The sequence below is a fragment of the Bactrocera neohumeralis genome, chromosome 4 (assembly GCF_024586455.1).
Source record: "Bactrocera neohumeralis isolate Rockhampton chromosome 4, APGP_CSIRO_Bneo_wtdbg2-racon-allhic-juicebox.fasta_v2, whole genome shotgun sequence".
Taxonomy (NCBI): Eukaryota; Metazoa; Arthropoda; class Insecta; order Diptera; family Tephritidae; genus Bactrocera; species Bactrocera neohumeralis.
Window position 1 is genome coordinate 1,554,258 of NC_065921.1, and position 14,415 is coordinate 1,568,672.

The window sequence follows — 14,415 nt, forward strand, 5'->3', positions numbered from 1 at the left end:
GGGATTGCGGCAATTAAATTATCTATGATTTTCATCAGAATCGATTTCCAAGCTTCTTGAAGTCCTTTAAAAAGTTCATTGCTATTTTTAAGATTAGTCCTATCTACGCGCCTGTTAACCAGCTTCGTTAAGTTCTTAATAGGGTTGAGGTCTGGTGAATGTGGTGGCCTTTTCATAACATTAACGTTGTTTGCTTCAAACCAAGACTTATACTACTTTAGCCGAGTGCTTTGGGTCATTGTCCAGTTGGAAGTCTCAACGGAATGGCATTTCCCATCTAGCATAGGGCAATAATATACACTCTAAAATACATTTGAAGTCGTATTGATTCAAAATTCCATTAATCTTATATAATGGCCCGATTCTGTTAGCAGAAAAGCAGCCCCACACCATTACATTTCCTTCACCATGCCTTACTGCTATCTTGCAATGATGAGGATCATATTTTTTATTTACTGGCCTTCACACATAAGACATCCTATCACTGCCTATTAAGTTAAACTTTGACTCATCACCGAATAGAACCGTTTTCCATTTACTAATTGGCCAACTTAGATGCCCTTTAGCGAATTTCAAACGCTTAGCTTTTTTTTACCGAAACCGTCGATTTGTACTAGAGACAACCGCCTCTTAGGGAAGCTTTTAAGAGGCGCCTACGGACACTTCTTGTGGATATTTGCAAATATAAATCTTTAACTATTTGTGGTGAGACAATTTCAGGATTTTTTTCGCTAGTTTAACTATTGAATTTTCTGTCCTTTGGCTGGTTTTACGAACGCGACCGCCTCGGTGTATAACAAAAACTTCTTTTGTTGTAACGATTTTTTGATTTTTCGTGAAATTGTGCTTTTGTGCATTTCATATTTTATAGCAATGTTTTTTTTGTGCCATTTCTCAAATTCAGAAATAATTCTCTTCCAAAGTTCAATTCCAAAACTGTCTCTCGCCATTTTCAATAAAACAAAAACCTTACAATGCCAAAACATATGTAAATAAATAATTGAACACTCAAACTTTGTGAGAATGATACATTTATAAATAACTCATTTAAGTGAGCAATTGCAGTTGAAAAGCATTTGCTTTATCGAACACAAAAGCACTGTATAAGATTTAAGTAAAAATGTTTAGTTTAAGATCAAAGTTACCCTTGTCATATTAGCTTTTCTATTGCTCTTCACGCTATTGTGTAGATATGCATGTAAAATGTACATTAGTTACTTACTTCACTTCCAATGTAGATACTATTGTTAACGGTATTGCATACAGCTGACGATTGATAAGGATTTGAATATGACATCCCACAAAACGAAACTGGTTTTAACTAAGTTTTGTTTGTTTTGCTTTGTATTTATAGTAAGTGGTTATTAATTATATTTATGCACGCTTCACTTCAATTGAGCAAACACGAATATACATACATATGTATATGTCCAAATATATTAATAATGTAGAATATACATATGTATACCTCTTTAATAAATACATATGTATATTACACTTAATGTTGTTTTCGTTCTTCATTTTTTTACATAGCGATTACTATATTCCTCTTATATCATATCTTGCATAATGAAATTACTACATACTCGTATTTAACATTGACTCAAATAAAATTAGATAAGTGTCCACCAAAACTTTCAGCTCGAACAATCTAAAATGGAATCGCCAATATTTTCCGCAATTTGAATAAACCAACACACTGTGCACAACATTCCTACATAGAGGAACATTTGAAATTCACTTGGTATGAAACTAGAATCAGCTCACACAAAACACAAACAAGCAATGTTTAAGTGATGTTGTCAAACTGTCATGTCAATTCCTAAAGTATGTTGACTTAGTCGGTAAGTCATCGGTTATTGAAATATAAAACATGTCAAATTTACGATGATTAAACTGATGTTCGGATTATGCTGTCTGTTGACTAATTATGTTTTGCATCTTTATCAGCATTCTTATCTATACAGTAATTATCTAGATTCGTATTGTGGCTTCAGATCTCAAAATAGAATTGTAAGGAGATGGAGATGTGGATATGCATACAATCTTGAACTATTTTGACAAGCAGAGTAACTTTGTCAAACATATGACTAATAAAAATTAAATATTTAAGAAGCAGGAAGCGTAATTTAGCATAACACATTTATAATTAAAAATAAAAATAGAAATATTAAATTATAAATTTTTTTTTTACTATACGATTTATTACTTTTGCCTAAACAAGCCTTCTCCCCTCGACTGTTAGTTATGCAGACAATATTTTTGTAAACAAATATTCTTATACTTACAGTATATCGATTAATACAAGCAGATTCAGTACACACGAGATAAATAGTTTAAATTTCACTTCTCGATCATTTGCTAGCACCCTCTACCGCTAAAAATCAAGCCTAAAATTGTATGGAAGAAATTTTACAAATCCATTCTTTTGTTGTTTCCAATTTTGGTTAGGAAATGAGGTTGATAACATAAACTGCAATAATTATTCCTAAAAAATGCTTTATAAAACTGAGCACTGATGATAATGGCCAATATAAGCTGAATTTATGGCTCTGCGGTTATACGAGTACTAAATCCCTTTTAATTAGCCTTTTGTTGCTAATGCGAAAACATTAAAAATTTCAACTTTTTGCGCTTCCTTATCCTTTTTTAATTTTTTAATAATTCAAAATGCCTTTAATATTGTAATTCACACTTCGCGTTAATTTTTTGTTAGCATCACTTTTCATCGCACACACTTTTCCACGACTTCGGTTTGGTTGTATTTTGCATTGGTAACATTTCACATACTTTTTATTTATTGTTTTATTACTTTATGGCGCGTATTTTCAAGTCAAATACCAAAAATAAATACGCGCGATAATCACAAAATATCGTAGGCAACACCACAAATACACTTACATATATATTTATGTACATACCTACGCATAAGCGCAACAACAAATGCGACGTAAAACAAGAATAACAATAAAGTAGCTGCAATTTATGAGCGATGCGTGAGTGTCCGCAATTGACGCGTTACCAAGCGGCTCACGCGCGGTGTCGGAGTGAGGGCGCGCGGGAGTTTAGACGAGTTTAGACGACTTTTGTTGACACTATAGTCAAATGTAGCTCTACGAGTATATGACTTCAGCTTTAGGTAGCGCGTTATGTTTGATCGATCGACTAAATTGTTTATGTGCGCGCGCGTTTCTACCCTACGCTAGCGGAACGTACGATGCGAGCCCGAGTGCTTCGACATGCGTACCTTACCGCATACGGTCTGAAACAAGAATGAGCCAACTGAAAACTTTTCGAAAACAAATGTGTGCCGAAAAAATACTAGGTTATCGCCGAGGCAAATGCGAGCGTGCTCGAATAAAGGGCTTCGGCGCATTTAGTGTTTTCTTCTGTGGCATCGTGCAGCTACAATCGACCGCTATTGTTTGCGCGCGCGTATCTAAAAAGTCAACATACATATACTTGTAGCATCCGACTCTGTTCACACACGAATACTTTTGGTGGCCAAACACGTCGCTTGTAGCGCTGTGCGGCGAAAAAAGACGAGCGGCACAGTGCTGTTCATTCTCGGACAACATGCTTTATGTTCTTCTTCGTAATAGTTAGTTGCTACCTGGTTCGGTATTCGTTTTCATTGGAAATTCTTTCCATACCTGCATTTGCACACGATTCCAAATGAATGTTTGCAAGTATTACAAAATGTTTTGAAATTGTAATTGTATCATCTATATTTTGTACGTCATATCCATAATATAAGCTGTCTCCGATCCAAGTGTTTCTCTCCAGCGAATCGAACAAACTCTACTAGATGCTAAAACAAACGAAGAGCACTTGTGGTACAACCCTGACGCATGCGCAATAATCTTACGATTCTTTTTTAGTGAAGATATTATTTTTTTTATAAGTAAATTACTATAACGCATCTTTAGTTTTCAAATACAAGAAAAAAAAGAAATTTGTATTTTAATTTCTAATATGAGCCATTCACAATAGAAAAACTGAACTAAAATATGCAAAAAAAAGTTAGTTGCACTGAAGATAGCGAGCAGAAAAATTGCGAATCGAAGACAATTTTTAGAAATTGGAAAGATAAAAATTAGCGTACCAGAATTCGGGCATATGATATGCATTGAGACGCTGAAAATTACCATACTCGGTAATAGGCAACCAGGAGAGAATTTCCCAATAATGAGCAACAGGAATTTCCATGTGCAAACCCAGACATATCGAGCTCAATTCATACACACTCCCATATGTTACACACAACACACATGTATATGTGTGTATATGGTTGTTGTTGGTTTTTCATTGGTCGTTTTAGCTGAATAAATAATTGACCTACCCGCACAATTTCGCTTTTGTTGTTTTCCTTTTTTACTTTTCACTGTATTTTGTTTTCGTTTTGTTGCATCTTTGTTGTTGTGAAATGTATGAACAATACAAAACAAGCTTTTTGTGTGTTGTTTTCGGTGTCTCTAATTCTCATCACTTTATTTACGAAAAATCAAAAATCTGTTTAGTGAGAATAATGATGGGCTACGCCCTAAGAATCGCCAAAAGTGAAAACTTACACACAGGTAATTAAATAAAACAAAAATCGTGGCTGTTAATGGAATACAAAGCATTTGGTAAACAATTTTGAGTGCGGAAGAAACATAAATGTAAACAAGTCAACTTATCGAAGACCAGTTGAATAGACACACACATATAAATACTTACATATGTATGTACTTTTACGAATTTACATAAACATTTCAATTTACATAACCATTCGTACCCTGCCTGTAAACATCAAAATAGGTTAGAAAGGACACCAGTTTACAACTAGACGGAAAAGAACCAGTCGCATACCAATCTTTTGAAAATTTTCTCCAGCAAATTTAATAAAAACAGAAAAAATTCAAATAGAAATATTTCCGAGAGTACAATATGAAGTATGTAGTATGTATTCATTGTGTATTATAATTCTGACCGAAATCTGAAAGTAGTCACACATAAAAAATGTCAGTTTCTCATATGAAAACTGTCAAAATCTTCAATCAATCAATCTGCGATTTTTCTAACTAGTTCGATTTTAGTCAGTTGTTACTTGGTACTTCCGCTAAAAATTAGTCAATGGTTTACTGCGGGGTATGAATTGTAGATATGTAAATGTGCAATTTATGGTGAATAAGAAAGCGAAAAACAAAAAAGAAAACATCAAAATTATCGTTAAAATGAAAATAGTCTCTGTAATTGACAATCTATTGTGAAGTGCAGTTCGTAATAGAGCGAAGGTCAATTCTTTCTCAAAAGATCTTTTCAATTTCAATCTCTACATCATTTTGTTTAGTTGCTTCGGCACCTACATAAAGTGGAGTGTTTCTTGTTATCGGAAGACTATTTGCGGTGTTCGAAAACTTTAACAATATACTATGTACATATTACAGTACATTAACATACATATGTATACCGTACACAGATTATTATTATCAAAGAGTTTACTTAGTTTAATCAATTGTTTGGCTGCTTGGCTAACCTTTACATTTTGCGGGGGCGCTATTCTTCCTATTATTCCTTATAGTATAAACAATATTTACTTAAGGGGCTACCCGTTTCAAAAAAAAATTTTTAAGTGCTTTTTCGATAGCTTATATTTCCATAAATATCCTGTGGGAATGGGGAAGGTCGTTTTTGAATGGCAGCCTTCTAAAAAGCGACCGCTCGGAGGCACAAACATATATGTATGTATGTATGTATAAGTGAAATTTTAAACGCGTTTTTCTCGAAACGACATTTTTCAAAATTGCTGGCGTCAAACTCAATAAAAAATTAACCGAACGACTTCAAATTAAAACTGAGTATTTTTGAATACATTTACTATATGTACAATTTCCTACGATCTTTTTGATTGGTTGAAAATTGTCAACTCGGCATTAAAAACACGACCATTTTTTACCTAAAAAAACGAATTGTTTTTTCAAAATTGCGCCATTTTATAAATTTTTGATATTCATTGTATGGGTAATGCATATCTTTGAGTTTTTTGTTTCAGCTACTCATTCGGCCGGAATCACGCCAGCAGTTGGGGCGCTTTTTTTGGCACCTCCGAAGACAGCCCATAACTCCGTTATTTTTCAACATTTTTGTAAAACAAAAATCTTAAAATAAGTTCGAAATATTTAATCGTATATTTTCTCTTAAAAAAATTCAAGAAAATCGCCTAATTTTTCATGCGTCCCACTGGTATAGCCCCTTAAGGGGGGCTTTTTGAATTTTTTTAAAAGAAAGTACTAGATTGAATGTTTCGACATTCTATGGACGTAATAAAGTATATTTTTAGCTATATTAAAATTTTTATATATTTAATTTTTTTTTTTTACAAAAATATTAAAAAATAACGGAGTTATGTGCTGTTTGCGGAAGTGCCGAAAAAAAAGTGCCTCGCCTGCTGGCATGATTCTGGTCGATTGAGTAGCTGAAACAAAAAAATTCAAAATGTTTATTAAACTTAAATATATTTTCTATACAATGAACTACGATCTTTGAAAAATATCAAAAATTAAGAAAATTGCGTAATTTTGAAAAAAAAATCGTTTTTTTACGAAAAAAGTGGTCGTTTTTTAATGCCAAATTGACAATTTTCAATTGTATAGCAAATGTATTCAACTATATCCAGTTTTAATTTGAAATCGATCGGTCAATTTCTCGTTGAGTTATAATGTCAGCAATTTTGAAAAATGTCGTTTCGAGAAAAACGCGTTTAAAGTTTCACTTATATATGTTTGCACCTCTGAGCGGTCGCTATTTAGAACGCTGCCATTCAAAAACTATTTAAGATACGACCTCGCCGATTTCACAGGATATTTTTGAATATATAAACTATCGAAAAAGCAAAAAAAAAAAAAAAATTTTGAAAGTGTCACACTGGTATAGCCCCTTAAGCATCTGAAACAACTAAGTATCTTGACTTAGGATGCAATATTGAGCACGTCCCTAATATAGTGAAATGAGTATATAGTACGTATGTATGTATGTAGGTATCTGCCGAGGAATACTCGAGGGTGGATTTGTAAAACCATTTCAAAGTTCGTAGTCGTCATTCGTAAAATATGATCTTAACATTTAACAAATATGATCGTTGGATTTAGGCTAATAATAAATCTAACAGGAACCAAACCCAAGCTATGAATGTTTTTAAATAAATCATTTATAATCATAATATAGAATATGTATGTATATACATAAATATCAGTTATAATCCTGTGATAAAAGTGTTAGCATCAAAGCAAGTAAATATGAGTATAAATATTTTATATAATTTTATATATTCTAGATATATGTAGATATGTAAATAAGTATATTGAATATATATGTATATATATGATATATATAAAAAATGAGTATACATACATACTTATTTACATACCTTCAGACAAAAGCCGGAAATCGTAAAAATTAACCAAGCTTGAACCTGTCATGCTTCCAACCATTACTATTGCAGCGCTTGTGTTTCATTGTTTTCGAAACACTCTTTGCCAACTATCTACAAGGAATGTACATACATATGTACATATACATACATACTTATACAGATAGTTGACTACACTGTGTTTTGCATAAAATAACTGGTGTATATGTCCAACTACTGTTTACCATTAGCTGGTAATGTGGCAGATTGTTGTAAATAAAACTGGCAGGAGCAATAAATTAATTTTAATTTCTTTATTACATACATATGTATGTATGTTCTTTGTTAAAGAGTACTCGCGCTGAAGAAAAATATGTTCTAATACTAAAATGTTAATTGAAGCAATGGAGAACTAGTTTTAATCTGATTCGCATTATCACAAACAGAAGGGAAAGTTATGAAACAGAAAATTCGTCAGATTCTAATCTAAGTTTGATTCGTAAAAAAAGAAGAGCGAATTTTTGATTAGTATCATGCTCCAAGAGGTGTGGGAACAGAGTTGATGAAAACCTTAAATCATATTATGTATATTTTAATATAATTTTAAGAATTCACCAAACGGTTGAGAGCACGTGACACATGGATTTTGTAAACTGACGAATGTAAAGAGGGCTTTCAAGGAATGTGATTCCCAAATAAATACAAATAAATAATACACATATTTTTTAATATATTCAATAAATACAATCCCTACAATTCACAAATCGATGTACATAGACAACTGTTCTTAAGCATTTCCCCAACTTTGACACTTCTACCTACTACCCTAAAAAGGGTTGACAGTATTCGATATTGCAGAATATACCCTGGTAAGTAGACGATATTCTCTAGTAAAGTATAATGTGGTATTCTGGCATTCACACGTATAGGAGGGGGTGGGGTTGTCTTCGAAACAGTGTGTTCAAAATTTTAATAATAAAGGATTTTTCAATAAGAGCGCTACACAATCAGGTTCATCAAACTTGGTTTGCAATAAATCGATTGTTGGAACCACATATTGTCCAAGTCCATATAATTCTATTCGGTCCAAAAATATTCAGTAGCGATCCCAATCCAGAGTTACGTGCTGGTCTTGAACATCACGGAATAAGTACGGCCCAGTGACGCCGCTGGCACAAAACCGTAATTTTTTTGGGATGGATGGAGTACGTGCGAATGTACTTTCACAGGAATAAAGATTTTAATTGATATACCAAATCGTTTTTGTTTAATTTAAAAACATTTTTGTAACCTCTTATTGAAAAACCCGCATTTAAAGTTGAGGCTACTGGCACCGATTTTCGTTAGTAAATTTTAATAATTTCGACTCGTTGTTGGATCGTATATCTTTCCATGACGAAATGGCAAACCTTATTGAAGAGAAATGTTGAAAGAACGGGGAAAAATATGGCGTCGTTTGCTGTTCCTATCGGTCTACTTTTATAGCCTATGTATATGTATATGTAAGTTCTGACCAAGCTAATTTTTATACACTATGCACCCAGCTATCTCAAATATAGATATACTCTACCTAAATTACATACATATGTATTTATTGTTTATAAAATATCGACCACTGATTCATAAATATTTATTAATCTATATTAACGTGGGGTGCTCATTTGCTGGGTGAATGACCTCAAAACGCACTTCGTAGGAAACACTTTCGTAGAAATACCACTTAAGATAAATATTTACAAATGTTTATTTCAAAACGAAATCAACAAAAGCATATGTGGATAAGTATGTGTATGTATGCATGTAAACAAAATGCACTTCTAATTGCGGCGCTAGATTATTGCATATTTTCAAGGCTTACGACTTGAGAGGCCTTCTAAGTGAGATCATCAAAAGTCACACAAAATATGTAAATGTACATATGAACGTAACTGTTATATCATTATAATATGGTATATGCAAATATGCAAGTTGCAAGGCAGCCTTCACCCTTCAAGCTTGATTACATTAACAAATAAATGCATATTGTTTATAATACACTTTGCATATATTCTACTATACATTTTTATTTTTACTAAATAGAGGGGCGCTCCCCTTTTTTCTTAATTGTGCAATTCATGCACAGCAAGCAGTGCCACTGCCCACCATAGGGAGGGAGTGAGCGCTTTACGGGGGAGAAAATTGCAACGCGTGTGATGTAAATACTTTGTAATACAGGGATTGATTGACAATATATACAATAAGTATATGTATGTATATACTTATATGAATGTTCATGGGCCTCTTCGTATATAAACGAGTATTTAAGGTTGAGAAGAACAAGCAGTGGCAGAATAACCGATGAACCGAGCAACTGGCGGCTACGCGCTCACAGTCGCTCTACGGCAGGTTCTAAGTATTGGCACTCTCCATATATGAGTGCAGTCACAAAGAAATTAATTAAAACGAAATTAATATATAAAAGGCATGACGTCAATTATCACATATAAGTACTTACAAATGAACGCATAATTAAGTGCTTAAAGTAAAACCAGCGGACTATTTTGCCTACAATAGAGGAAAAACGAACAAATAAATGTTTCAATAAAGCATTAGTTACTGTTTTTTATCGGCACATCTTTCTATTTTCCGCTTAATATCAAATTTTAAGACTCGAAGATATGAAAATTATTATTTTCAGAGCTTTTACCCAGATAGCCTTCCAATTATAAAATATTTCATCGAAAAACTACAAATAACCGCTTTTAAGACTCTGTCATGTCCATACTATGCCCATATACATTACATACATACATATGTACATATGTAAGTACTATGTATGTATGGTATATAGTATATTTCTGTTTATACGTTTGTTTTCGTTTGTCGCATTGGACTAAGATTTCTAATGTCTCAAGTTTCTACGGTTATTGGAAGTAAAAGTAAATAACAATTACAACTCTGTAATGACAAATCGTCTAGACATTATAAACTAACACAGCAATTTGAGAATAACACTGCTTGTTGTTGTTAGCACTTGTATGTAAGGGGCATTTGTTGGAAATAAAAGTTATACTCGCATATACTAAAAAAAGAAAATAATAGTGCATAGTCCTTATGGTATTATTGGCTCACCTATTTACTCACAAATAAATAAGTATGTAATGCATACAAAAATGTCCATATGTATTTTCGCATGAATGACACTCCATTTGATAACAACCGCTTTGATATTTACCTTGCCCTCTGCTTCTTCTACTTCTTGCAGACTTTGCAGCTGACGAGTTGCAAACAAAACGAATTCACTAAGCAAATAATGGGTTGTCAAAAAAGTCTTGTGGTATTTTCGCTAGTCGTCGCATCGGGTCATGCTATATCTTTTTTGAAAGCTCATTACACGCGCTAACACGTGTTTGATTGATTGTCGTTTCTTTTAAGTCGTTCGTGAGTTATAGCGTCGCAAACATGGAGCAAAATAAAGAGAAAATACGGCATATTTTACAGTACTACTGCGATAAAGACAAAAATGCATCTCAAGCCGCCAATAAAATTTGTGCAGTTTATGGACCCCATAACAGTTTCCATTTCCACCGCACCAGGATGGTTTCAACGTTTTCGTTCTGGTGTAGAGGTGGTCGAAGATGCGCCACGCTCCGGAAGGCCTGTCGTCGAAAATTGCTATAAAATCGCTGAATTGGTCGAAAGAGACCGGCATAGTAGCAGCCGTAGCATCGGTCAAGAGCTGGGCATGAGTCATCAAAAATTCATTTCAATTTCAATAAAAAAAAAATCAATAAAAATACCGCAAGACTTTTTTGACAACCCATTATTTAGATATACTATGTACTTATGTATTTAAATCATTCGATTAGATCAACTTTTCAGTATGAAACGTTTTTTTTTTTTTGTTTTTTGAAAATAACACTAAAGTTGGAATATATCAGTCTGTAAAATGAAAATCTGAAATATTATCTGCGCTGTTAAATATTTATTTTCCTTATTTAACACTTTTAAGCCAAATGGCAACAGTGGTTTTGTTTCATAATGACAATTTATGCAAAATGTGGTAATAATGGACCATTAACCATCATTGGTGCTTGTAGTGGTCAATAACCACGGATTATATTTATTAATTTATGAATGCATACTTTAATTATTTTTCAGTTAAGATTTCTGTTTTTATCCTTAGGTAAGTCCACTTGGCTCATAAATAATGTTACCAGTTTTCACCCCAATGAACTTTCCAACGACAATAGCTTTTGGAGATCTTTATCTACAACATTGTCGTTAACTACCCTATGCTTCAACTTTGACCAATGTCTCAACAAAGAAGAGGAATAATAAGAGACTTACATAACATACAATAAGGCATGAGTGTCATCTATAACTAGATTAATTCAATTCTTACAAAGAGGTTTGCAGAAGTAACGCCGTCATTCAGACTTCAATCAAACACTATTAGGAACTCTAAAGCTTCATTAGCAAATTTTTTCTTAGAACTCGAATGTATGTATGTATATATGTACGTATATTTGTGTACATATATGTATATGTACATACTTATGTATTAGAACACATACATATACATATGTATGTATGTATACATAAAGTACTTAGTATATCGCCTAACTCGGTGTTATTAGTTATTAGCTGATTTATGAGTTTTTAATGTGCGTCAGCAGCATTACACTCAAAGGCTTGTGTTGCCACACGAAAAACTATCAATTCTAAATTTACATCATGGATTTCTTATCAGTAGACAATGAATAACAGGAATATTTCTTCAACTAGCACTCATATCTACATACTTACATACTTATGTAAATATACATTTAAGTGCTTAGTTAATTTTAACACAGATTTGTACAAATAGCACGAATCAATCCTAAACGTATTTAGTTCATGGAATATGATCTTGCTAAAACGTACAACTTTTGTCCTTGCAAGTCGTTAGAAATACATACATATGTAGTTATGAAATATGACATATCGCAGGAAAAGCAATCGAACTAAAAGTGACAGAGGAGGCTCGAAAAAAGTTTCTGTTACTCATAGCTTGAAAAATAATCTATTCAAGGCACTCGTATCATACCGCGTAGTATTATAACCCTTTTCTCGGAGTATTCACAAATATGTACATTTTTTATTACAATCAGTTACTACATAGCTGTAAAATGCTGCTTCAATCCCTGCTACGTGTATATTAATTTAAACTTTCAATTGGAATTCAAGTTCAGTAAACGAATAAACCAATTGAATAACAACTAAATGAATACAACATTGGGGCGGTTAAACAAATGATGGACTATGTCGCATGTATACCAGTTATTTATTTATTTGAATATACATACATATGTTTGTATGTACATACACCCTGTCAAGAAAGAATTTATAAATAAGACGAACATTTTTCAATTAACATCCAAATTTATTATTTTATCGCCTTCAAAGTAACATCCATTTGAAGCGAAGCACATGTGCCAACGCTACTTCCAATAGTCAAAACATTGTTATAAGCACTTTCCGGGATGGCGTTCAGCTCTCGAATCGAATTTGTTCTGATGCCTTCAATTGAGTCGAAGCGTGTTCTGCGAAGTGGATATTTCAGTGTGGAAAAAGGTAAAAGTCACAGAAGGCCATATCAGGTGAATACGGTGCTTGATCAAGGATATTTGTTGAGTGTTTGGCCAAAATTTAACACAAATACATACGTTGATTTAAATTTTAAAATTCGACAAACACTAATGAGGTCGACTGACATAAACAGCTGCTGTAAACACACTGTTTGACAGATCGCGCTAATTTTTCGCATCATAATTAAGGACAGTAGGAATAAAAATTTACCTGTCTTCCATAAAAGCGGGAGATGAGACGTGGGAATAAGAATTCCCGATACCTTCTTGCCTGGATGTACATTCATCTATTTATTACGGTACGTAATAGAATAGAAGAAATCGCATTTTAACCGCGGTAATGTTCAAAGCTGAGTGATATACCAACAGTCTAAGGGCCGTTTCCTCAATGTCGGATTTGCAGCCATCTGTCAGTTACATATGTTCTGGTTAAGTTAAACAAGAATCCTTCGTTCGGCAAAGAACTTGTTTTCAAACCAGAACTTAATTGAGCATGCTTTACATATACATACTTATATAGTACCTTAAACGATCCACACCTCTCTGTAAATACAGTAAACTGTGGGTAAACTTACTTGAATTTGACATAGTGCCAAAATTAATGAAATGGTTTCGGATGTTTCTCAACGTAACAAAGTAAAGCTGAAAATTCTGAAGATTCTATCGAAATTCTATCGAATTAAATTTAGCAAGGCTAAGTTAATAAATTAATTCATTTCATTAATTTCCCGTTCTTTCGTGTTCGTGTTCTACGGAGAATATTCTTCAATTAATTGCAGCTAATTACACAGAGAAAATCATTTTGAATGCATTTATGTACATTGATTTGTGATGCATCTGTTTAAACCAATTTTCTTTTAACGAACATTGCATTACATATGTATGTATGCACATATACATATATCTATATTACATGCTAACCAATTTTGAAAACTTTTAAATATAGTCTCGAGTTGTCACGAAAAAAATCAAATGAATTCAATAATCCAGCAACTGAGCTATTCTCATTTTCACATTTCACTTCAAATACTTAAACCCTGTTCTGACCGACGGGATTTAGGCTGTCGAGTTGATTATCTCGCTAATCTACTAGTTTTAGCAAGATTTCGCAATATATAAATGACATTTGTTGATCTCGTCATCGGGGACACTTTGATTTAGCGCCATCTAGGAAAATTTATCCCGTTATCACAGCCGATTTTGATACTATAAAGAAAATAATCTGAAGAAGCAATAAACAAATTTAAACAGATAAATAAATTAAATGCGTCTGAATTCACTTGGCGATTGACTTCCCAAATCAAAAAATTCGCCCATTTTTCCATAAAATGGGAAATACATACTTATGTAAAACATGAAGACTGTTATATCGAAATACTACATTACAATGTATATTTATTTAATAAATGTAATATT

General features: G+C 33.0%; 1 protein-coding gene across 6 annotated transcripts in view; it reads right to left on the bottom strand.

Annotated features, from left to right (window-relative positions):
• Window positions 1-14,415, bottom strand: part of LOC126757670 (sestrin homolog) — a 71,219-nt gene that overhangs the window by 24,014 nt on the left and 32,790 nt on the right. Inside the window, exons 1-2 of one of the 6 annotated variants that reach the window (XM_050471757.1) lie at window positions 2,922-3,282; window positions 1,223-1,388 (exon numbers count right to left, since the gene is read on the bottom strand). The exons of 3 other annotated variants lie outside the window; for them this stretch is intronic. In XM_050471757.1, the coding sequence (XP_050327714.1) occupies window positions 1,223-1,297 (75 nt within the window). In that variant the 5' untranslated portion in view covers window positions 1,298-1,388; window positions 2,922-3,282. Of the gene's footprint in view, window positions 1-1,222; window positions 1,389-2,288; window positions 2,391-2,921; window positions 3,283-14,415 lie in introns of those variants that run through there. 2 more of the 6 variants (XM_050471763.1, XM_050471762.1) reach the window with 2 other exon arrangements.